Source organism: Ictalurus furcatus, chromosome 12 (genome assembly GCF_023375685.1).
Source record: "Ictalurus furcatus strain D&B chromosome 12, Billie_1.0, whole genome shotgun sequence".
Taxonomy (NCBI): Eukaryota; Metazoa; Chordata; class Actinopteri; order Siluriformes; family Ictaluridae; genus Ictalurus; species Ictalurus furcatus.
The window spans coordinates 1,751,518-1,775,450 of record NC_071266.1 but is presented as its reverse complement, the minus strand read 5'-3'; the positions used below and the strand labels follow the sequence as shown (position 1 = coordinate 1,775,450).

The 23,933-nt window shown below is 39.3% G+C and overlaps 1 protein-coding gene and 1 pseudogene across 1 annotated transcript; one reads left to right on the top strand and one right to left on the bottom strand.

The window, feature by feature from the left end:
- Nucleotides 1-1,157: 1,157 nt before the first annotated feature.
- Nucleotides 1,158-9,719, bottom strand: LOC128615486 (zinc finger protein 185). Its single transcript, XM_053637630.1, has 15 exons — nt 9,499-9,719; nt 7,489-7,543; nt 6,735-6,840; nt 6,552-6,614; nt 6,394-6,462; nt 6,242-6,307; nt 6,086-6,160; nt 5,777-5,851; nt 5,561-5,617; nt 5,362-5,451; nt 3,958-4,011; nt 3,700-3,795; nt 3,483-3,591; nt 1,539-1,641; nt 1,158-1,404 (listed from the first exon to the last, which is right to left on the bottom strand). The coding sequence occupies exons 2-15, from the start codon at nt 7,523-7,525 to the stop codon at nt 1,388-1,390; spliced, it is 1,017 nt and encodes a 338-aa protein (XP_053493605.1). The 5' UTR covers nt 7,526-7,543; nt 9,499-9,719; the 3' UTR covers nt 1,158-1,387.
- Nucleotides 9,720-13,723: 4,004 nt separating this feature from the next.
- On the top strand, nt 13,724-15,616 carry LOC128615483 (septin-8-A-like; annotated as a pseudogene).
- The last annotated feature ends 8,317 nt before the right edge of the window (nt 15,617-23,933 follow it).

Here is a 23,933-nt window from a genome sequence, read left to right as displayed (position 1 = left end):
TCCTGCTCTGCTGTGGACATCACTCTGCTTTCCTGCTATTCTGAGAACGTCACTCTGCTTTCCTGTTCTGCCGTGAACGTCGCTCTGCCTTTTTGTTGCGTTACGAACACCGTGCGGTCTCCTGGTTCTGCTTGGGACATTTTGCCCAGCGGGCCGGGGCCGCCAATGGAGATGGATGTTTCATGGCACTCCGGGAGGAGTGCCCTGGGGGGGTTCTGTCACGACTTCCCCTTTATGCAGCGTGCTGCAGAGCATGTGAATGCACGCTGCCGAGCATGGTGCGCGAGCACCTGCTTTTTCGTTGTTGACAATCGTGACATTTGGACACGTGCATTTGGTATGTTTTCCCAGCACACAGTGCGGAATATTGGATAGATTAGATACTTCGTTTAGATTCCTTACCATAGTCATAGTCATAGTGCACGCTGGTTTCTCCGCTCCCAGTCTCTCGCGATTGTTTATGTTTCATTTTTGGTATATCGACCCTGTATCCTGTGACTGCGACCTTGATTCCTGCTTTGTCCCGTGTATGCCTGTTTGCCGATCGTCTGACCTTTTACATGTTTCTCGATTACATTATTGGATTATGTTTTGGATTTACCTGCCTGTGTCTCTCTTAAATAAAACTGTTCATACTGCACTTGCATCCGTCATATCTCCGTTATGTCACGATACGTGACAACTACAAATACAAGTTGATTTTAGTGCAAATTCTTCAAGTGCCTGCTAATTAGATAAAGATGTAAAGGCCCTTACGATTCGATGGATCTAGAATGTTTTTGCAAGAAAGAGTGGGAAAATAATGTCGGGTCAAAATGTGCCATGCTGATAGACTGAGTGGTGTAATATAATCAAAAGGTGCTTCAGCAAAGTATTAGTATAGTGGTGTGCACAGTTATGTAACTCGGTTATTGTAAGTTTTTTTATTTTTCCAATTTTCTGTAAAAAAAAAATTCCTATTGTTTTTCACTTAATTTTTATATATTGTAATTTCACACTGACAGTGGAAAAATTTCTGACATTATTTACTGTAGCTTGGTTTAATCAAAAAACCCTGCCATTTTAACAGGGTTTGTGTAGGCTTTTTATATGCATTGTATATACATATATAATATTACATTGATTATTTACAAAAATAAGAAAAACAACCAAAAGTAGACGTTATTAAAGCATTTGTCATGTATTTTTTATGTCTTTTTTGCAGATTATATTTCCAGAAACATGTAGAAAACAAAAGGAGCAAATACATCTTTCTTTTTTCCCCATGTAAATATATTAAAGAAATTAGTTAAAGATGCCATTTAGATGTTACAAAAAGAATTATGCTTGATTTAAACACAGAAGGTGTATGTTTCTTTTTCAAGGGTCCAAAATAGACTTCATGTCTTCAGCGATACCACTGATCTAGAAAATGAGAAAATGATGTCCTTTCAATTATTGTAAAGAAAAACTGCATACACTCTGTCTCACATCATAACAATATACTCTAATTATTTTCATCATGACACACACATGCTAAAGATTTGCTCAGATGTTACCTTTTGTCTTTATGTAACAGTTTGCACATGTCACCCTTCCCCTGTGCACCCACAGACTGTCACCTGCCTCCAGATTTCCAAGAGCATGATAACATATGTCACACTGAGGAATGGAACCACATGAAGTAATAGATTACTACATATTTGAAGTATCTTTGTTCTTTGTCATTCCCCCAAAATACCATCCAGTCTTTAGACATGCATGATTCAACAGTAGCAACCACAGAAAGGGGTGAAACAGAAAAATATGACTCAAATGTATGACAAGAGAAGTGAAAAATGATTATATATATATATATATATATATATATATATATATATATATATATATACACACACACACACACACACATTTTATATATATATATATATATATATATATATATATATATATGTATATATGTATGCGTATATATATATATATATATATATATATATATATATATATATATATATATGTATGTATACACAGTGGGGGAATAAGTATTGGGTGTGTCAACATTTTTTTCACTAAATATATTTCCAGTGTGTCACGATCTCCACTACAGAAGGCGCTGCGGCGCGCGACGTGCACGGAATGCTGGAGGGCGTGCACGTGCACAAGCCAGAGTGCACGATTGCTCAGTGAGTGCATGCGCTTCGATTACGTAATGAGGACTGTTTCCTATGGACACGTACCTTAATTTTGTTTTTTTTCTGTCTCCTCATTGTTCAGTTATTGGTTGGTGTTCGAGGGTGTGTAATTATTGGTTCCAGCTGTCTGGTTTCAAGCGTGATTATGTTTGTGATTTAAACCCCTCGTGTTGCTGTGCACTTCGCTCAGTATTATATGTAACTAAGGATGAATACATTTACGTATGTTATGTATGTGTTAGCTACCTTGATGCTAAGCGGTCTAAACATGAAACGGGTTTTGAGGCATGAAACAAAACCAGGAACCTGTTTTTGTTTCATGCCTCGATTCCCGTTTCATGTTTAGACCTCAATGCTATCCTCAAGTTTAAACCGTGTTTCATGTTTATTGACTTTGTGTTTTTGAGTAAAGACTTTAATCTGCACTTGCTTCCACTCCAGTCTCGTAACGTGACAGAATACTGCACCAAAACTCGGAAGCAGCAGATAAACATGGACATCGCTCGGTCACCCCTGTTTGCGGAATACTTTGACCCATGTCCCGGCACATTCCAGAACTCCGAAACTATGGAAGCAGCGGGTGAACCGGAATGGTGTCAGTCTATCGACAACCTGGGTAAAGCGATAAACGTGCACCTAGATCAGATATCTCACTTAACAGAGCAAATAGCTCAGCTGTCTCAAGCCGTGCTATGCGCCACATCGCCCCCCGCACAGTTTAAGCCGATGCTGGTGAGGTATGCTGGAGAGCCAGTGCGATGTAGAGGGTTCTTACTGCAATGCTCTCTGTACTTCTCCAGCCGCACAGACATGCCGGAGGCTCATAAGATCGCACACTTCCTGGGGCTCTTAACTGGACATGCATTGTTGTGGGCTACCGCAGTGTGGGAGCAGGAGAGCAGCACTATCGCCTTGCTAGAGGAGTTCATTGCACGTTTCTGGCATGCCTTTGATCACTCTCCTGACGGATGGGAGACAGGACAGGAACTCATATGGTATGGGTCTCATGCTTGTGCTTAGGTCATATTAATTTGTGCATGCAACTCTCATACCTGAAATAACTTTCAGGCATAGTTAATCACACTGGCACAATATGTATCTATTTGCATTTAATACCCCTTTGTATTTTGCACTTTTATGTTGAAACACAGTGAGGGCAGTCCTAAAATCTAGAATTAATATTTTAGATTTCTGGGATCTGTTTCAAAACATACTATTAAAAAAAAAGAGTATGTAAGAAAATCAGCCTAAGTATGAGATTTGAATAAAGGGTCAGCCTAGAAATATGGCATACTGTACAAGCCACATTACCTTGAAGCAGAATGTGTGACTAAAGATTTGAAGGTCATCCAAAATAATCCTTTCTCCCTCAATAATGCTTTTAGCACAAAATGAGCAGAGATCCCTTTTACCGACAATCCTGTTGTACAGACAACACACTCAGATCAGATAGAGCAACAGACGGCTGCTGAAAATTTTTCATTTTATATTGAGTACTTCCTCTGGGACTGAGACTACATGCTCTGACCTGGATGCTGTTGAAGGTACAGGTGTTGGATTCATGGGTGAGTGCAGAGATTGGGATGCATGTGAAATCAATTTTACAGTTGAGCCAACTGTCATTCTGTGCAGAGAGAGAGAGAGAGAGAGAGAGAGAGAGAGAGAGAGAGAGAGATAATTTTGTAAATTAACAGGCTTTCCAATTTCTTTTATTGGTGAGAATGTTACTGCTATAGGTCAGGATTGTCAATTAAAAATATATATATTTCCTGTTTAACAAACTTACTCAGTAGTGTTTACTTGCTGAGAAGTATATGTATCCAAAGGACTCTTTGGGAAGCTGAAAGAGAAAGAAAAAAGAGTTCTGATTTAATTCAGATGGTTGATTAAGACACATGTCTGGCTTTACTTGTGACTGTAGTTGCATATAGAATGTTTGATGGAAAGATATTTTTATACTCTCACCATCCACTTAATTTCAGAACACCTGTACACCAGCACGTTCATGCATATCGAATCAATCATGTGGCAGCAACACAATGCAATAAATAAATAAATAAATCATGCAGGTACAGGTCAAAAGCTTCAGATAATGTCCACATCATACACAAGAATGATGACTCAGAATGTTTTCTGTGATTTTGATTCTGGCATTGGACAAAACATCAAAACATTGAGGTGGATGGGCTACAAGAGTAGATGACCACATCAGGTTCCACTCCTGTCAGCCAAGAACAGGAATCTGAGACTATCATGGGCATAGGCTCATCGAAACAGGACAGTTAAAAATTAGGGAGGACATAATCACCTGGCCTTCAACTGTCTGGTTTCAGTGAGTCTGTGCCAATGATAGCCTTGGATTTTTGTTCTTGGCCGGCAGGAGTAGAACCTGATGTGATCTTCTGCTGTTGTAGTCCATCCACTATAAGGTTTGATATGCATTCTGAAATGCTTTTCTGCTTACCACGGTTATAAAGAGTGATATTTGAGTTACTACAGACTTCCTGTCAGCTCAACCTAGTCTGGTCTTTCTCCACTGATCTCTCTCATCAACAGGGTGTTTCAGCCTGCATCCACTCACAGTTTTTTTTTTTTCTCGCACTATTCTGTGTAAACACTAGAGACTGATGTGTGAAAATCCCAGGAGATTAGCAGTTTTTGAAACCAGTCCATCTGGTACCAACATCCATGCCATGGTTAAAGTCAGAGATTACATTTTTTTTTTTTACCAATACCGATGTTTGATGTGAACATCAATTGAAGCTTTTGACCTGTATCTGCATGATTTTTTGCATTGTGCTGCTGCCCCATAATTGGCTGATTATGCATGAACATTAATAAGGTGGACAGTGAGTGTATATTTCCTTATAAATCTCACCTGGCAGGGGTGGGACACAGTGGGAATCAAAACATCAGCAAGACCATTCAGTGCATCACTGAAGAAACACATGGTTCTTAACTATCTTTATTGAGTAGTTTTCACTGAATGTGTTGACTTTGAGAAAGTGATTATTATAAAAGCTTCAGATTCTTTTTACATGGGAGCTTTAACTTTGCTTGCAGTTATTCTAGTAGTTGCAATAGCAGTTGAAATTGCTTAAAATACTCATGATCTTATTAATAGTTATTTTCAGTTAATACATTTGCAGGTCTTAATATTGCAATATTTTAAAAATGTAAATTTTAGTACCTCTGCTCGAGGCTCTTTGAGTCAGTTTCTTTTTTGCTTGCAAAGGAAGGATAGGTTTTTTCTGGGGTTGTGAAGGTCTCAGCTGTCTTCCTGTAAGGGTAATTTTGTTATAATCTTTCCTTTGTTATTAATGATAATAAGAATAATTTAAGTAATACTTAACTCAGATGTGAATACTATGAGGCAAGGCTCCACTTACCTGACTGATGTAATTGTAGTTGTTGGAGGAATAGGGATTTTAATTTTACTCTCAGTGCTGTCATAAAAAGAATCATTTACAGATTAAACTAGAAAAATTTCTGAGAGACAGTTTACAAACATAGCAACTAAAGCCATTTTTTAATAATCTCCTCTTGTACAAAAAATTTAAACATGGCATTTAAAATAATTAGGCCTTATACCCATGTTTACTGACCTGTCAGGGACTTCTTTACGTGGATCTGACATTGGATCTGACTTCTCATTCATAAATTTTTTAACAGGGCTGAGCCTTGATGTCACACACACACACACACACACACACACACACACACACAGCAATACTTAAACACTTTGACCCAATGCATTCATAAAGAGTGAGCTATTGAAATAAAGACAATTGCACTCAGCCAGAGACAGCTGCTAGTTAAATTATATGTAGAAATGCAGAATATGTATATGTATACTGTATGCCCTGTATACACTATAATGAAAACATAGCGGGACTTTTTTTTATTTCACTTACATTTTTTCACTTGAGTTTGCACCTGAGAACACCCGAGATGTAAAATTGTTTGATTGTGTTGTAAAAGCAGTTTTCCTACAAAAAATAAAGAAAACAAAATTGATTGTCCATATGCCAAGGAGTATTTTGAAGCTGTGCTGTGCTGTGCGGTCTTACTTGTCAGGGACTGGTGGTTTGGTGGCAGTAGGAGTGGTGTTTTTATTTGGAAAATCCTGACGTTCACTGAACCCACAATATAAGTTAATTACGTAATAGAGATAAGAAAACATCAATGTATCATTCTGCCATGATCAGGCAATGTAGATTACCTCTTAGTGAATGAGCTAACCGAGGTGTTTAAGTTTGATTTGTTGCTCTGTTTAGCATCCGCAGGCTTGCTGTTGTGGAAATACGCCAAGAAAGAGAGGAGAAATTAGAAACAAAAATGATCGTGAATTTTGATTACCACATCTTTTTTATTGCTTACCTTTCAGTGCTGTTCCATGTTTCAAGGCTACTCAAGACATCTCTGCTATAGTTAGGATTTTCACTACAAATCCAGTAAAATGTGTGCATCAGTGATAGTTGAATAATTATTATTAATTATTATTCATTCATTCATGTTATATGGTATATTTTGGTGTGTGTCTGTGTCTGAGTTGTATCTTACTCTCCTGGTTCATCTTCTTCTCTATCTTTCTTAATCCAGCTGTTGTCTTGCAGAGGAGCTTTTTTCCTTATGTGAGTGCTTTTAATTGCCAAATTGGGACTCACACCTGAAGAATAGTACAGGGTCTGAATACACTTGGTTAGAAGGATCTGAGCTGAAATCCCATGCCCTATTTATTCAGTGCCTTTAGTGGAAATTAGATGAAGGTAACTGTTTATGAAATTATCATTTGAACTAACATAATCCATCCCCCCAAAGCCACATTCTCATTTCTGATTCTAAAAGTCCATTTGAATAAAAAATAAATAAATAAATAAATAAACACCCAAATATATCTTAAAATTGCAATTCTGGAAAAGGTGATAACCCTTCAACAAATTTTGCTCCACTTATAACTTACAATAGTAAGTTAGAACTAGAACTCAGAACTACAATAGTATTTTCACACTTTTGAATTAAACATACACAGATGCACAGTGACACCCACAATCCCCAAATGCATGGCATGTACACAAAACTGTGAAGTTAAAGTATAAATGTATGTTACGTGCAATGTATAAACATGACCTTTTACATTTAGAAAGCCATTTTACTTATTTTTTTTTTATTTTATTTTATTTTATTTTATTTTTTACTGTAAATTGGATGCTGAGGTTCGGCAATTACACATACATGCAAACACTCCACCCACCCCCCCCCCCCCAACCCCCCCCCCAACACACACACACACGCACACACAATAAGAAAATCTAACCCGATTTCAGTGATTGCTGAGTGTTGCTGGAGTACATTTTGAAACCGGTTTATCCCTGTGAAAACAAAGAATCAAAAGGTACAGAAGATTAGTTTTGTCAAAACAGGTTTTACACGATGGACTCCACAAGTTCTAGCATGTTCTAGTGTGCTATTGGCTATTTTAGCTATTTTCAGTGAGTCAGAGCTCATGAATAAGAGCTCTTTGACTTCCAAAGAGCTCCTGTTTTTTAATTTCTTTGTTTTTCAAAACCAGTTGTTGGTCTTGGTATAACTATCACTTAAATTGTTCAATAAATGTTTACTTTCTTGTTGTGTCTTGTTATTCATTATACAGTTATGTTGTGTTATAAAATCTATTTAAAGCAAAACAGCAAAATTGTCACACAATCTATTCAGATGCGAGTTGGCTCCCAATGTTCACTTAAAGGAGTCGGCTCAAAGAGTTGACACATTAGCAAATGGCACGTCACTGATTGTTGACTGAAGAAACATTTAGATAGAGGTGATGATGAGTCACTGTTTAAACTATGATTTATTATATAAGCCAAGGCAGTACCAGGAAAGAGAAACAGATCCAGCCAGTGCAGAAAAACAGCCTAGAATGGGTGGAAATTAATCAATGCAGAAGTGTCCTCTTGTGCCTACCGTGTCCATGTTGCTATAATTGGCAAATTCACAGTTATACTATACAGGAAACCAACATTAGAGGGATTCCAGGCCAGATGTAATTTTAGTGTACAATTTTCAACAAACCATTTTCACTGTGACTCCTTTTTCACAAACGCAAACAATGTGAAAAAAAAAACTTTGTTATTATTACATTTCTTTAGAATTGGCCTTTTTCTTCAAAGCTTTCTGTATGACTTTATTTACTTCTCAAGAAACAATATGATGGCACATAAAGAAAATGAGATATTGTGTCAATAAATTTGAGTTGTAACTGTCTGTTTTATCTACAACATAATTGACAGCAGGAGTCGGTTTGGCAATTTCTAAGTTGGATCTTTTAAACGAATGATCAGCCCTTTAAATATGACAAAGGAGTACAAAATGTATAGACATTACATTTCTTACTCTTATAATTACATATCCAGTTTTAGTGGCATTAATGCATTATTCATAGTAGTTACTGAAGAATGTTTTTAAGAGGAGTAACTAGTTAATAAACTGAAAATTTAAGTCAGTGCATAGCAATAGCACATTACTGGCATTTGTGCAAATATATTGTTTTACAAACCATTTCATGCAACATTTTGTGATTTAGGGAGTTCCTGAACTTAATTATGAGCATGACATAATTCATATTTTGTGGCAAGTAGCAAATGTTTTTTCTTGCTATAACCATTGTTCTCTTAACTTTGCTGTATGGGTGTGAACTGAAATAACCTGTCTTTTATGATTCACACCCATTCTAATTCTTGCTATTTCCTCCATATAGTATATGCCTGTTTTTTTCCCTTTCTTAGTGTTTTTACATATGATTTGTGCCTTCACTTATTTTTAGTTGAAAACTTCAAGGTGTTCAGTCTAATAAACTTCTATACAGACTATAATTCTAATATAATAACAACAGACTATAATTCCTATCCTCAAATTATGTTTCACTATACCTTGTATTGCCATTATATAATCACATGCATGTTTAAATTAAAAGACCTTTCAGAAAAAAGTTTTCTGTTTTTTTTTTTCTTCTGTTTTTTCATTCATAGACATTCATAGACATAGCATTGCCACAAAATTTTACTGGTAAATATGGGTTGCCAGTTTTAATGCTTTCTCAATTATACTCTCTTACTACAATTTTCAATGTGTCTGCTCAAGTTTGTCCTAAGACATCGATCTCCAAGTACTCATCTGGCAATAACATTTGAACCTAATATTATTTACACTATTAACCACAGGCAAATAAGGGGTAGTGGTGATTTAGATCAAACTGTACATGGTATAGTATAACGTGTACACAGACCATTTTAAATCAATATCTATTCTATCTATTAATCACACTCACCTGCTTCTTACGATCCAAAGTGATAGATTGGTGACTATCTATGATGTGCCTTCTTCTGTTCACTACCATGCACCTTAAGCCAAAGGGAGGGAGAAAGATTCAAAATAGTATGTTGCCATACACCTCAAACCTGAAAGGTGAGTTTGGTCTGTGATTTTTTGTTAAGGAGATTGTATAATCAAGTTTCTAATTAAAAGTATTACATTATGGTCTCTTCCACCACACATCTGATCATTAGAATTAGTATGGGTCAGGCAGAATAAACTTTTCAAATTAAAGTCTGAATTTTATTTCAATGATGAACTAAACAGTACAGAACAGAACCTGTTTCATTCATTTAACAGGTTCTGTATATTTGTATTCTCATGTCAGAAATAACCACAATTTTTCTAATGATTAATGTCATGGTTTAATGTTATGTGTCTACAATGTTATTTGTTTCGTTTTAGTCAGTATACAGTAGAATCTTGTGGTTCTCAATGAGCAAAATGCCCCTTTTTTTAAACCACTCTTTTCCCAATTGGCCTTTATACAAATGTGAACCATACAAATGTTTCATGTGTTGAGCAAGCTCAAAGTTTTGTAGGTAAGACACAAAACTTGTGACTTCCAAACTTAGATTAATAAAAACCTTCCTGTAAAGTCTAAAGAGAAACAGATGTTAAGGAGATAGATAAGGAGATAAGATAAGGAGAACTTGGTTGGTCGTATCAACAGACACTGGCTTGAGCATAATTTGGTTGGGTGTGAAGTCGACTTCAGGCACAACGAGAACTTGGTTGGTCGTGATGTCGGTTTCAGACTGGAATATGGCATGGATGGTCACATCATCAATCTCAGACTGTAACGTGGCGTGGGAGGTCACCTCATTGACCTCACACAGGAACTTGGCGTGGGGGGTAGTCTCATCAACCTCAGACAGGAACTTGGCATGGGAGGTCGCCTCGTTGACCTCAGACAGGAACTTGGCATGGGAGGTCGCCTCGTCGACCTCAGACAGGAACTTGGCTTGAGAGGTCATCTCTTCAACCTCGGACAGGAACTTGGCTTGAAAGGTCACCTATTTGACCTCGGACAGAAACTTGGCTTGAGAGGTCGTCTCTTCGACCTCGGACAGGAACTTGGCTTGAGAGGTTGTCTCTTCGACCTGGGACAGGAACGTTTCTTGGGAGGCCGTCTCTTTGACCTCAGACAGGAACTTGGTTCGAGAGGTCATCTTTTCGACCTCGGACAGGAACTTGGCTTGAGAGGTTGCCTCTTCGACCTTGGACAGGATCTTGGCTTGAGAGGTTGTCTCTCGACCTCGGATGGGAACTTCGCGTGGGAGGCAGTCTCTTCGACCTTGGACAGGAACTGGGTTTGAGAGGCCATCTCTTTGACCTCGAACGGGAAATTGGCTTGAGAGGCTGTCTCTGACCTCGGACAGGAACATGGCTTGGGAGGTCGCCTTTTCGACCTCAGATGGGAACGTGGCTTGGGAGATCACCTCGTCGATCTCAGGCTGGAGCTCTGGAGATGAGGTCACCACGTTGACCTCTGGCTGGAGCTCTGCAGGTGAGACCACCTCATGGATCACAAGTTGGGGCTCTGGAGAGGAGGTTGTCATGTTGACCTCCAACTGGAGCTCTGGGGAGGAGGTCATCTTGTAGTAGGTGGTGAATGGCCTTGCAGGTTCATTCATGAGACTTGCCCTCCCCAAAAATTCATCCAGGTTGGGGGTGTACTCTGGACTCCCAAACTCCTTTATCGATAGTCCCACAAACTGAGTTACATTGTGAAGACCATTGTGAAGATTCTGTACAGGCCAGACATGTCCGCTGGTGGTCTTGGCCAACAACCCGGGAGAGTATGAACCCAAGCCACTGCCTCTGGTCAATCTTGGGGTGCATCAGGCTCAAAAAAATTTATTGGCAGTCAAACAGAAAATATTTAGGATAGCCAAAAAATCCATCATAAGGCTCTGGGGGATCCATGCCAACCAATTGAGGAAGCATGATAGAGCTGAGTCTCAGTAGGATGTTCCTTATTACCTTGGCATGATGTCTCCTTCCCTTTCCCGCTGCTTCCATGTTATCGGCGAAGTATTCTGTCATGTAATGTAGGCTGAGACGGAAGCAAGTGCAGGTTAGGTAGTTTAATACAAGAAGTACAAGTCCAAAGGATCAGGCAGAAATCAATAAACAAAGACAGGCAGAGGTCAGGCGATCAGGCAAACAGTCCAAATAAGGTAAGGCAAAAAGATGAGGTCGAAAACAAGAACAAAGTCAAAACCAGAATCAACAAACAAGGTATCAAGGTTTGGTAATGGCAGAAACAACATGTAACTTAACGTATACTTCGCAAAAAATAAGTGTTTGAACAGTCTCTTATATGTGTGGTGTGATTGTGAGTGTAAACTGGATGCAGGAGTGCATGATTAGAATGAAGGTGACACTTCTGGAAATTGCGGTCCATGACGGCCATGTTTGTAGTCCTCAGTGCAGGATGGGAAATGTAGTCACTGGTTTGCTGTGATATGACAAAAACAGACCACTCGACAATTAGAACGTAAATGTCATCAAACCAAATTGGTAGTATTTCAAACAGCAATGAAAGAGAGCCTTCAATGAAATATATAAAATCTCTTAGTGCTGCTAGATCAGTCTATCTCTCCACCTTAATAGAAGAAAACAAAAACAATCCTAGATTTCTATTCAACATGGTAGCAAAATTAGGAATAAAAGGATGAATAAAACCATCACAGAAAAAGGCACATAATCATGATATAGCAGCTATGATTTCATAATTTTTTTCATTGGTAAAGTTGAAAATATTAGATGAAATTCAGACTATTAATTTCAAACCAGACAGTCTTATAACTAACACTGTATATGATAATATAGCAATATAAGATCAATGATTTGAATGTTTTACTCCCCTTAGAGAGACCAAACTAACTTCATTAATCTCTTCAGCAAAATCATCAATTTTTATACTAGATCTCTTATCTACATATTTCTTCAAACAGATTATTCCAGGAGTAATTGAACCCCTTCTAACCCCATCTATAAATCCTTCCCTTAGCACTGTCTATGTTCCTAAATCATTTAAACTAACAGTTATCAAACCACTGATTAATAAACCTGACCTCGACCCCTGTCAACTTTCCAGCTATAGACCAATATTAAATCTCCCCTTTATCTCCAAGATATTAGGAAAGATTGTAGCACAGCAGCTATGCTGTGGACTACGTGCAGCTTTCTGATTACATAGTAACTCCAGTCTTTCATTTTGATGCTCATGTAGATAATATTACTGGGATAACCTTCATTCATCTCAGAAATATTGCTAAAATAAGAAATATAATGTCATTACATGATGGAGAAAAATTAGTCCATGCTTTCGTCACCTCTAGGCTAGATTATTGTAATGCCTTACTGTCTGGTTGTTCCAGTGGGTGCATAAACAAACTCCGGTTAGTTCAGAATGCAGCTGCAGAAGTCCTTACTAGAACCAGAAAGTATGACCACATCCCCCCTATCTTATCCACAGTGCATTGGCTCCTAGTAAAATTTTGCATTAATAATAAAATATTACTACTGACCTATAAATAAGAGGTCAGTAGTAATACTGCAGAGTCACAAAGGGCAGAAGAAGGTATTCACCAGAGAGTAGCTGGCAACATCACATTTACAGCATTTGGCAGACACCCTTATCCAGAGCGACTTACATTTATCTCATTTATACAACTGAGGGTTAAGGGTCTTGCTCAAGGGCCCAACAGTGGTAGCTTGGCAGTGCTGGGGCTTGAACTCCTGACCTTCTGATCAGTAACCCAGAGCCTTTAACCACTGAGCCACCATTGCCCCTATTAAGAAGAAATTTATATAAGAAGGACTGAAATATTATGATTATGAATTTATATGTTAATGAATGCTAGTACATAAGTATGTTAGTAATGTTGCTATGTGGAGTACAGGTGAAAGTGAAGTGTCAAGCACAAAAGCTGGCAAGGTGAGAATTTTTCCCTCATCAATTGGCAAAGAATGAGAGGGTTTTTTTCAATCACCTCTGGACATAGTTAACTGTTATTTATGATATGTTTATTTAACAATATGCTAGCTTGCCATTGTAAGAAAAGTTACATAAGAAAATGCATGGTCCTTCATGCATTTAAAGTCACTCCTATTCATAAATCTGCTAACCCGATGCGCAACATTTCCTAGGCATTAGTGGAGGCAGTACACATGCGCGGTGGTGCTCGGGTAGTGACAGTGTCAGAGAGAGAGAGAGAGAGACTTCCCTTACGCCCATCTCTGGTATAACACCTTCTCTACATATTCCTGATCATGGCTGCCACAGATGTAGACGTGTTTTGTTTTCCGAAGAACAGAAGCGGAACCTCAGTCTGGGCGGACATGTCGGCTTCGACAGTCTGCCTGATCAGCTGGTCAGCAAATCTGTGTCTCAGGGTTTCTGCTTCAACATCCTCTGTGTGGGGGAGACGGGTATGGGCAAGTCCACGCTGATGAACACGCTTTTCAACACCATGTTCGAGAACGAAGAATCCAGTCACTACCAGAACGACGTGTACCTGCGGCTGAGAACATACGACCTGCAGGAGAGCAACGTCCACCTCAAGCTCACCATCGTAGACACGGTCGGCTTCGGAGACCAGATCAACAAAGAAGAGAGTTACAAGCCCATTGTTGATTACATCGACACACAGTTTGAAAACTACCTGCAGGAAGAGCTGAAAATCAAGCGCTCGCTTTTCAACTACCACGATACCAGAATCCACATCTGCCTGTACTTCATCTCTCCCACAGGTCACTCGCTCAAGTCTCTGGACTTAGTCACAATGAAGAAGCTGGACAGTAAGGTGAACATCATTCCCATTATTGCGAAAGCAATTTACAAGAGCGAACTTCACAAATTCAAGATTAAAATCATGAGCGAGCTGGTGAGCAACAGCGTCCAGATCTACCAGTTCCCCATGGACGATGAAGCGGTGTCCAAAATCAACTCCTCCATGAATGCTCATCTACCCTTCGCTGTAGTGGGCAGTGTTGAGGAGATGAAAGTCGGGAATAAGACGGTCAGAGCCAGACAGTATCCCTGGGGCATCATCCAAGTGGAGAATGAGGGTCACTGTGATTTTGTGAAGCTGAGGGAGATTTTGATTCGTGTGAATATGGAGGACCTGCAGGAGCAGACACACACTCACCATTATGAACTCTACAGACGCTGCAAACTGGAGGAAATGGGCTTGACAGCCAGGCTTTCAGTCTACAGGAGATCTACGAGGCTAAGAAGAAAGAGTTCCTCGGGGATCTGCAGCGTAAGTAAGAGGAGATGAGGCAGATGTTTGTGAACAAAGTGAAAGAGACCGAAGCCGAGCTGAAGGAAAAGGAGAGAGAGCTTCAAGACAAGTTTGAGCAGCTGAAGCGCATCCACCAGGAGGAGAAGAGGAAGGTGGAGGAGAAGAGGCAGAACTTGGAGGAGGAGATGAACGCTTTCAACAGGAGGAAGGTGGCAGCTGAAACGCTGTCTCTCTCACAGCCGCTCAAGAAGGACAAGGACAAGAAGAATTAATTTTTGAGCTCGTCATCACAGGCTGAACGTGGTCTTGTCCTCCATCGTCATAGTGACCGCCATTTAGTTGTTTTTTTTTCTTCTCCTGCTGTTTTCCTCATTGACATTTTGTAAACGGACCAAATATACTGCCGGGGACCTCAGACACGCAGTCCAATTGTGAGGCTCGACTTTCCGGTTGTGTTGCCAACATTATTTTATCCACTGACTGTAGGAATATTCAGATTATTTTCTTTTGGATTTTTTAAAAAATACCACATTCATGTATTTGTAATTTCTCCCTTTATTATTATTATTATTATTATTATTATTATTATTATTATTATTATAGCTTTGGATTTGACTCGCTATGATTTCTTCCTGAAGAGAACAAGGCCAGTTGCTGGACTCTGTGGTTTCTCTGTGATGAAGTTGTTTGTAGATCTCCACAGGCCGAGGCGGTTGTGTTGAGGTTGGTGTGTGAGGAGGATTCTCCTCCCTCCTGTAACGTGTTGTAGTATTTAAGATCTGAGCCAAACCATACAGCAGAGCAATAACAACAAAAATAAAGCTGTTCAACATTTATTTTGATAAATATTACCTACAATGGTACAACAAATTTTTCACCTTAATCCATCATCTATATTGTTTGGCTGCTGTTTTATGAGAACGCGAAGCCTGTAGCTCGTCTATTTTAGTAGCTATGAAATGATGTATGCAAAGTTTATATACATGTTAAAAAGGTATGTTTTAAGACACGAAGATGATCTAATACTCGAGCCGTGAAAACGAGGGAGAGCGAGATGCACCGTGGATTATCTAAATAAAGGAATGTGGCTTTGGACACGTGTTTTTATTAATTCTTGTTTTCTCAGATGAGTCAAATAAATATAAACCACCATTAAAAAAAATAATAAATAAATCTGCTAACCCTAGATTACACCCTACATTCCTTCATAATTTACCCCTTTGTGAAGTCACAATGAGGAAATTATGTGGGAAATTATATAGGAATTTAGACTAATAAATCTAAATATTCCCAAACATACATGGGAAAATCAGTCGAATATAAAGCAGAATAAGGAGTACAGTTTGTATGTGTGGGAGAGAGAGAGCAGGGGGGCCTCATGAGCAGTAAAACTGACAAGAGAACGCACACACATACGAGCAGTCAGGAAAAAATACAGACACCAGTTTGTAGCAGGATTTGTGTATTGATACATAATGCACAGAAGAGTATTACTGTATCATCGTTGGTTTCACATAACATTTCATGGGAAACATTGTCTTGTTATTAACCTTCCAGGGGATTTGAGAGACCTGAGAATATTTTGATGCAGTTGGGTAGCAGTGGGAGTCTGTGTACCTTGGGAAACTGTAAAGCGTGTCTGAGTAGATGCATCCATTCTTTTCTTTATGTGAAATCCTGTAGAATGGGTCTGAGTAGATGCATCAGGTCTTTTCCTTTTAATTAAAGGACCGTTCAGAGGAGGCCCAGAATTCTTCTTGGACCAGAGTTAATGGAGTCTGACCTTAGGTCTAGCCACTAACAAACACATGAGATGTGTTTCACATGTTTATGACTCAATATGAGATGTTTGACTTGTTTATGACTTAATATGATACTATGATCTGTTTCACTTGTTTATGACTTAATATGATTCGTTGACTTGTTTATGACTTAATATGAGATGGCTTACTTGTATATGTCTTAATATGATTCTTTGACATGTTTATAACTTAGTATGATACTATGCTTTGTTTCATATGTTTATGACTCAATATGAGATGTTTGACTTGTTTATGACTTAATATGATACTATGATGTGTTTCACATGTTTATGACTCAATATGACATGTTTCACATGCTTATGACTTAATATATGTTTCACTTGTTTATGACTTAATTTGATTCTTTGACTTGTTTATTACTTAATATGATACTTTACACTTGTTTATGACTTAAATGATTCGTTGACATGTTTATGACTTAATATGATATGTCTCACTTGTTTATGACTTAATATGATTCTTTGACTTGTTTATGACTTAATAGGATACTATGATGTGTTTCACATCTTTATGACTCAATATGAGATGTTTGACTTGTTTATGACTTAATATGAGATGGTTCACTTGTTTATGACTTAATATGATTTGTTTATGCTTTAATATGATACTACGACATATTTCACATGTTTATGACTTAATATGAGATGGTTCACTTGATTATGACTTAAAATGATTCTTTGACATGTTCATGACTTAATATGATACTATGATGTGTTTCACATTTTCATACTCAATATGAGATGTTTGACTTGTTTATGACTTAACATGAGACATTTGACTTGTTTATGATGTTACAACCCGCTATCTCGGGATGGGAGGTTTTTGTGTGCTGTTACATATTTTGTGTACAGGTCCGAACTCCCTCCCAGACTTTCCAGTCTGCCCTAGCCTGCCTTGCTCCCGCCTCCCAGGATGACCTCACTGATTGGCGGCCATATTTAAAGAGGAAGACGGCGTGAGAATGGGTGGGATGTTGGAGGTGGTTATGTGTGTTGGGGTTGAGAGAGAGAGAGAGAGAGAGAGAGAGAGAGAGAGAGAGAGAGAGAGAGAGAGAGAGAGAGAGAGAGAGAGAGAGAGAGCGCGCGAGAGAGAGAGAGAGAGAGTGAGAGAGAGAGAGAGAGAGTGAGAGAGAGTGAGAGTGAGAGAGAGTGAGAGAGAGAGTGAGAGTGAGAGTGAGTGAGTGAGTGAGTGTGTGTGTGAGAGTGAGTGAGTGAGTGAGCTGCTTGTATGCTATTTTTTAATGGCTGTTCTGGTTTTTTGGACTTTGAGTTTGGTTTTCCCTGTATCTGTAATTGTGCATTCTCTTCACTATTGTATACATGTTCACTTGGTTCACTGGCAATAGGGGTGTGGCTGCCATTTCCTGGGAGAGGGTCCTTTTGTCTCTGTTTTTTTGGTTTAGGTAGTCAGGGAAGTATCCTTGTATTTTTCTTTATTTTCCTTTTAGGTAAGCTAGCTACCTAATATTAGAATTCTTTTGTTTATTATTTTGGCCTTGGCCGACCCTGAAGTTATGCCTGGTTTGGTTAATTTGTTCAGTTATATGTATATAATTGTCTGTTACAATATACCAACAACCTTTTTCACACCACCTTGTTTGTGTTGTTGAATCCTGAGCTGATTACTCTGTGTGTCCTAACCTAGACTGGGCCGTAACAATGACTTCATGTGATACTATGATGTGTTTCATGTTATTGACTCAATATGAGATGTTTAACTTGTTTATGACTTAATATGATGCTATGATCTGTTTTTACATGTTTATGACTTAATATGGGATGGTTCACTTGTTTATGACTTAATATGATTGTTTGATTTGTTTATGACAATTTGATAGTATGATGTATAGAGTTAGGATTTGGCTAGGATTACTATAATGTGATGGTTAGGGTTTGGCTAGGCTTACTGTAATGCGATGGTTAAGGTTTGGCTAGGGTTACTGTAATGTGATGGTTAGGGTTTGGCTAGGGTTACTATAATGTGAATGTTAGGTGTGGGCTAGGGTTACTATTAATATAGTGTTAGGGTTACCAAAATGCTAGTGTTAGGGTTGGGCTAGAGCTACTATAATGTGAGTGTTAGGGTTGGGCTAAGGGTCTTATTGTTCTAGAGTTAGGGTTTGGGTAGTGGTACTGTAATGTGAGTTTTAGGGTTTAGCTAGGGTTACTATAATGTGAGTGTTAGGGTTGTGCTAGGGCTACTATAATGCGAGTGTTATGGTTGGGCAAGGGTTACAATTATGCAAGTGTTAGGGTTGGGCTAGGGTTACTATAATGCTAGTGTTAGGCTTAGGCTAGGGTTACTATATGCTAGTGTTAGGTTTGGGCTAGGGTTACTATTGTGCTAGTGTTAGGGTTTGGCAAGGGTAACTATAATGCGATGGTTAGGGTTTGACTAGAGTTATTATGCTAGTGTTGATCTAGGTTACTATAGTGTTAGAGTTAGGGTTTGGCTAGGGTTGTTATTATTATTTAAGGGTTAGGGTTGCGCAAGTATTACTATTATGCTAGTGTTAGGGTTGGGCTAGGGTTACTATTATGCTAGTGATATGGTTGGTCTAGGGTTACGATTATGTGAGTGTTAGGGTTGGGCTAGGTTTACAATAATGTGAGTGTTAGGCTTTGGCTAGGGTTACTATTATGCTAGGGTTAGCCTTGGGCTGGGGTTACTATTATGCCAGTGCTTGGGTTGGGCTAGGGTTACTGTTATGCAAGTGTTAGGGTTTGGCTAGGGTTACTATTATGCTAATGTTACCGTTGGGCTAGGGGTCCTATAATGCGATTGTTAGGATATGCCTAGGGTTACTATTTTGCGAGTGTTAGGGTTGGGGTAGGGTTACTATTATGCTTGTGTTAGGATTGAGCTAGGGCTACTATAATGCAAGTGTTAGGGTTTGGCTTGGTTTACTATTGTGTTAAGCCTAGGGTTGGACAAGGGTTACTATAATGTGAGTGTTAGGGTTGGGCTAGAGTTATTATTGTGCTAGAGTAAGGGTTTGGCTTGGTTTACTATTGTGTTAAGCCTAGGGTTGGACAAGGGTTACTATAATGTGAGTGTTAGGGTTGGGCTAGAGTTATTATTGTGCTAGAGTAAGGGTTTGGCTAGGGTTACTATAATGTGAGTGTTAGGGTTTGGCTAGGGTTACTATTATGCTAGTGTTAGGGTTGGGTTAGGGTTACTATTATGCTAGTGTTAGGGTTGGGCTATGGTTAATATTTTGGTAGTGTTACGGTTGGGCTAGGGTTACGATTGTGCTAGAGTGTTAGGGTTGGGCTAGGGTTAGTATTCTGCTCGGGTTGGGCTAGGGTTACTATAATGCTAGTGTTAGGGTTGGCATAGGTTTACTATTGTGCTAGAGTTAGGGTTAATATAATGCGAGTGTAAGGGTTTGGCTAGTGTTAGAATAATCTGAGTGTTAGGGTATGGCTAGGGTTACTATAATGTGGGTGTTTATAGTTGGGCTAGAGTTACTATTGTGTTAGGGTTGGGGTAGGGTTACTATTGGGCTAGAGTTAGGGTTCTTTTAGGGATAAAATTGTGCTAGATTTAGGGTTGGGCTATGGTTACCATTTATGCTAGGGTTAGGTTTGTGCTGGGGTTACTATAATGCGAGTGTTAGGGTTTGGCTAGGGATATTATCATGCTACTGTTGGTGTTCGTCTAGGGTTATTATTGTACTAGAGTTAGGGTTTGTTAGGGTTTTTTTTTTTAATATAAACCTTTAATTTATATTACAATCATAAATATTCAGATCCCTGCTGTTTTTAAAAAATGAATAAACACCATCTTATTAGAGAATTCATCTGTGCTGTGATATAAATTCATTGTAATTAGCACACATTCTCTATTAAAAGAAAAATGCTTTGACTTTAATCCAGGTGTGATGCCACATGTGTGCTGAACATTTCTGCTGAACACGTCTACCATGCATGTCTGCTGAACATCACCTTTTCTCTTCTCTCCTCCCCTCCCTTTCCCAAATATTCCATTGAGAAGAAAAAAGAAAACAAATTGAGCAACACACAGCAGTAAACATTCACAGGTTTTTTTTCTTTTCTTTTTATACTAACAAAGGAAAACAAAATTAAAAGTTACTATAATGTGATGGTTAGGGTTTGGCTAGGGTTATTATTATGCTAGTGTTAGGGTTGGGTTATAGTTACTATTTTGCCATTGTTAACATTGGGCTAGGGCTATGATAATGCGAGTGTTAGTGTTGGGCTAGGGCTACTATTTTGCTAGTGTTAGTATTAGGATAGGGCTACTATAATGTGAGTGTTAAGGTTTGGCTAGGGTTACTATAATGCTAGTGTTAGGGTTGGGCTAGGGTTTTAATTAAGTGAGTGTTAGGGTCAGGTTAGGGTTACTATTATCCTAGTGTTCAGGTTGGGCTAGGGTTACTATAATGCAAGTGTTAGGGTTTGGCTAGGGTTACAATTAAGCTAGTATTAGGGTTGGGCTAGGGTTACTATTATGCTAGTGTTAGGGTTGGGCTAGGGTTTTAATTAAGTGAGTGTTAGGGTCGGGTTAGGGTTACTATCATCCTAGTGTTCAGGTTGGGATAGGGTTACTATAATGTGAGTGTTAAGGTTTGGGTAGGGTTACAATTAAGTTAGTGTTAGGGTTGGGCTAGGGTTATTATTATGCTAGTGTTAGGGTTGGGCTAGGGCTACTATAATGCGAGTGTAAGGGTTTGGCTAGGGTTAGAATAATGCTAGTGTTAGGGTTTAGTTGGGTTAATATATTGCCGGTGTTAGGGTTGGGCTAGGGTTACTATTAGGCTCATGTTTTAGTTGGTCTAGGGTTATTATTGTGCTAGTGTTAGGGTTGGGCTAGGGGTTCAGTTGTGCTAGAGTTAGGGTTAGGCTAGGCTTACTATAATGCTACTGTTAGGGTTGGACTAGAGCTACTATTATGCTAGAGTTTGGGTTGGGCTGGGTTTACTATAATGCGAGTGTTATGGTTGGTCTAGGGTTACTATTGTGTGAGTGTTAGGGTTGTTCTAGGGTTACTTTTATGGTAGTGTTATTGTTAAGCTAGGGCTACGATAATGCGAGTGTTAGAGTTTGGCTAGGGTGACTATGATAGTGTTAGGGTTTGGCTCGGGCTACTATTATGCTTGGGTTAGGGTTGGGCTAGGGTTACTGTTATGCCAGTGTTAGGGTTTTGCTAGGGTTGCTATAAAGCTAGTGTTAGTTTTTGGCTGGGGTTACAATAATGCTTGTGTTAGGGTTGTGCTAGGGATTCAATTGTGCTAGTGTTAGGGTTAGGATAGAGTTACTATTATGCCAGTGTTAGGGTTTGGCTAGGGTTACTATTATGCTAGGCTTAGGCTTGGGCTGGGGTTACTATTATGCTAGTGCTTGGGGTGGGCTAGGTTTACTGTTATGATAGTGTTAGGGTTTGGCTAGGGTTACTATAATGCTAGTGTTAGGGTTTGGGTAGGGCTACTATAATGCAATGGTTAGGGTTCGGCTAGGTTTACTATAATGCGAGTGTTAGGGTTTGGCTAGAGTTGCTATTATGCTAGGATTAGGTTTGGGCTGGGGTTACTATTATGCTAGTGCTTGGGGTGGGCTAGGTTTACTATTAGGCTAGTGTTATAGTAGGGCTAGGGTTATTATTGTGCTAGTGTTTGGGTTGGGCTAGGGTTTCAATGGTGCTAGAGTTAGGGTCAGGCTAGGCTTACTATTATGCTAGTGTTAGGGTTTGGCTATGGTTATTTTTATGCTAGGGTTAGGCTTGGGCTGGGGTTGCTATTATGCTAGTGTTAGGGTTGGGCTAAAGCTACTATTATGCTAGAGTTAGGGTTGGGCTAGGTTTACTATAAAGCGGGTGTTATCGTTGGGCTAGGGTTACTATTAGGTTAGTGTTATAGTTGAGCTAGGGTTATTGTGTTAGTGTTTGGGTTTGGCTAGGGTTTCAATGGTGCTAGAGTTAGGGTCAGGCTAGGCTTACTATTATGTTAGGGTTGGGCTAAAGCTACTATTATGCTAGAGTTGGGGTTGGGTTAGGTTTACTATTATGCTAGGGTTAGGGTTGGGCTAGGGTTACTATTTTGCTAGTGTTAGGGTTTGGCTAGGTTTACTATAATGTGAGTGTTAGGGTTTGGCTATGGTTATTTTTATTCTAGGGTTAGGTTTGGGCTGGGGTTGCTATTATGCTAGTGCTAGGGTTTGGCTAGGGGTACTATTATGCTAGTGTTAGGGTTGGGCTAAGGTTACTATATACTAGTGTTAAGGTTGGGCTAGGGCTACTATAATGCAAGTGTTAGCAATTGGGTAGGGTTACTATCACGTGAGCATTAGGGTTTGGTTAGGGTAACAATGCTAGTGTAAGGTTTGTGCTAGGGCTACTATTATGCTAGTGTTAGGGTTAGGCTAGGTTTACTATAATGCAAATGTTAGGGATGGGCTAGGGTTTCAATTGTGCTAGTGTTAGGGTTGGGCTAGGGCTACTATAATGCGAGTGTTAGGGTTTGGCTAGGGTTACTATAATGTGAGAGTTAGGGTTTGGTTAGGGTTATTATTATTCTAGGGTTCTGGTTGCGTTAGTATTACTGTTATGCTAGTGTTAGGGTTGGGCTAGGTTACTATTGGGCTAGAGTTAAGGTTTGGCTAGGGTTACTACTATGCTAGTGTTAGGGTTGGGCTAGGGTTACTATTATGCTAGGGTTAGGGTTGGGCTAGGGTTACTATTATGCTAGGTTTAGGGTTGGGCTAGGTTTACTATTAGGCTAGGGTTAGGTTTTGGCTAGGGTCACTATTACGCTAGTGTTAGGGTTGGGCTAGGGTTACTATTATGCTAGGGTTAGGGTTGGGCTAGGGTTACTATTATGCTAGTGTTACGGTTTGGCTAGGTTTACTATAATGTGAGTGTTAGGGTTGGGCTAAGGTTACTATTATGAAATTGTTAAGGTTGGGCTAGGGCTACTATAATGCAAGTGTTAGCGTTTGTGTAGGGTTACTATCATGTGATCGTTAGGGTTTGGCTAGGGTAACTATAAGCCTAGTGTAAGGGTTGGGTTAGGTTTACTATTATGCTAAGGCTAGGCATGGGCTAGGGTTACTATAATGTGACTGCAAGGGTTTGGCTCGGGTTACTTTAAAGCTAGGGTTGGGCTAGGGTTACTATTATGCTAGTGTTACGGTTTGGCTAGGTTTACTATAATGTGAGTGTTAGGGTTGGGCTAAGGTTACTATTATGAAATTGTTAAGGTTGGGCTAGGGCTACTATAATGCAAGTGTTAGCGTTTGTGTAGGGTTACTATCATGTGATCGTTAGGGTTTGGCTAGGGTAACTATAAGCCT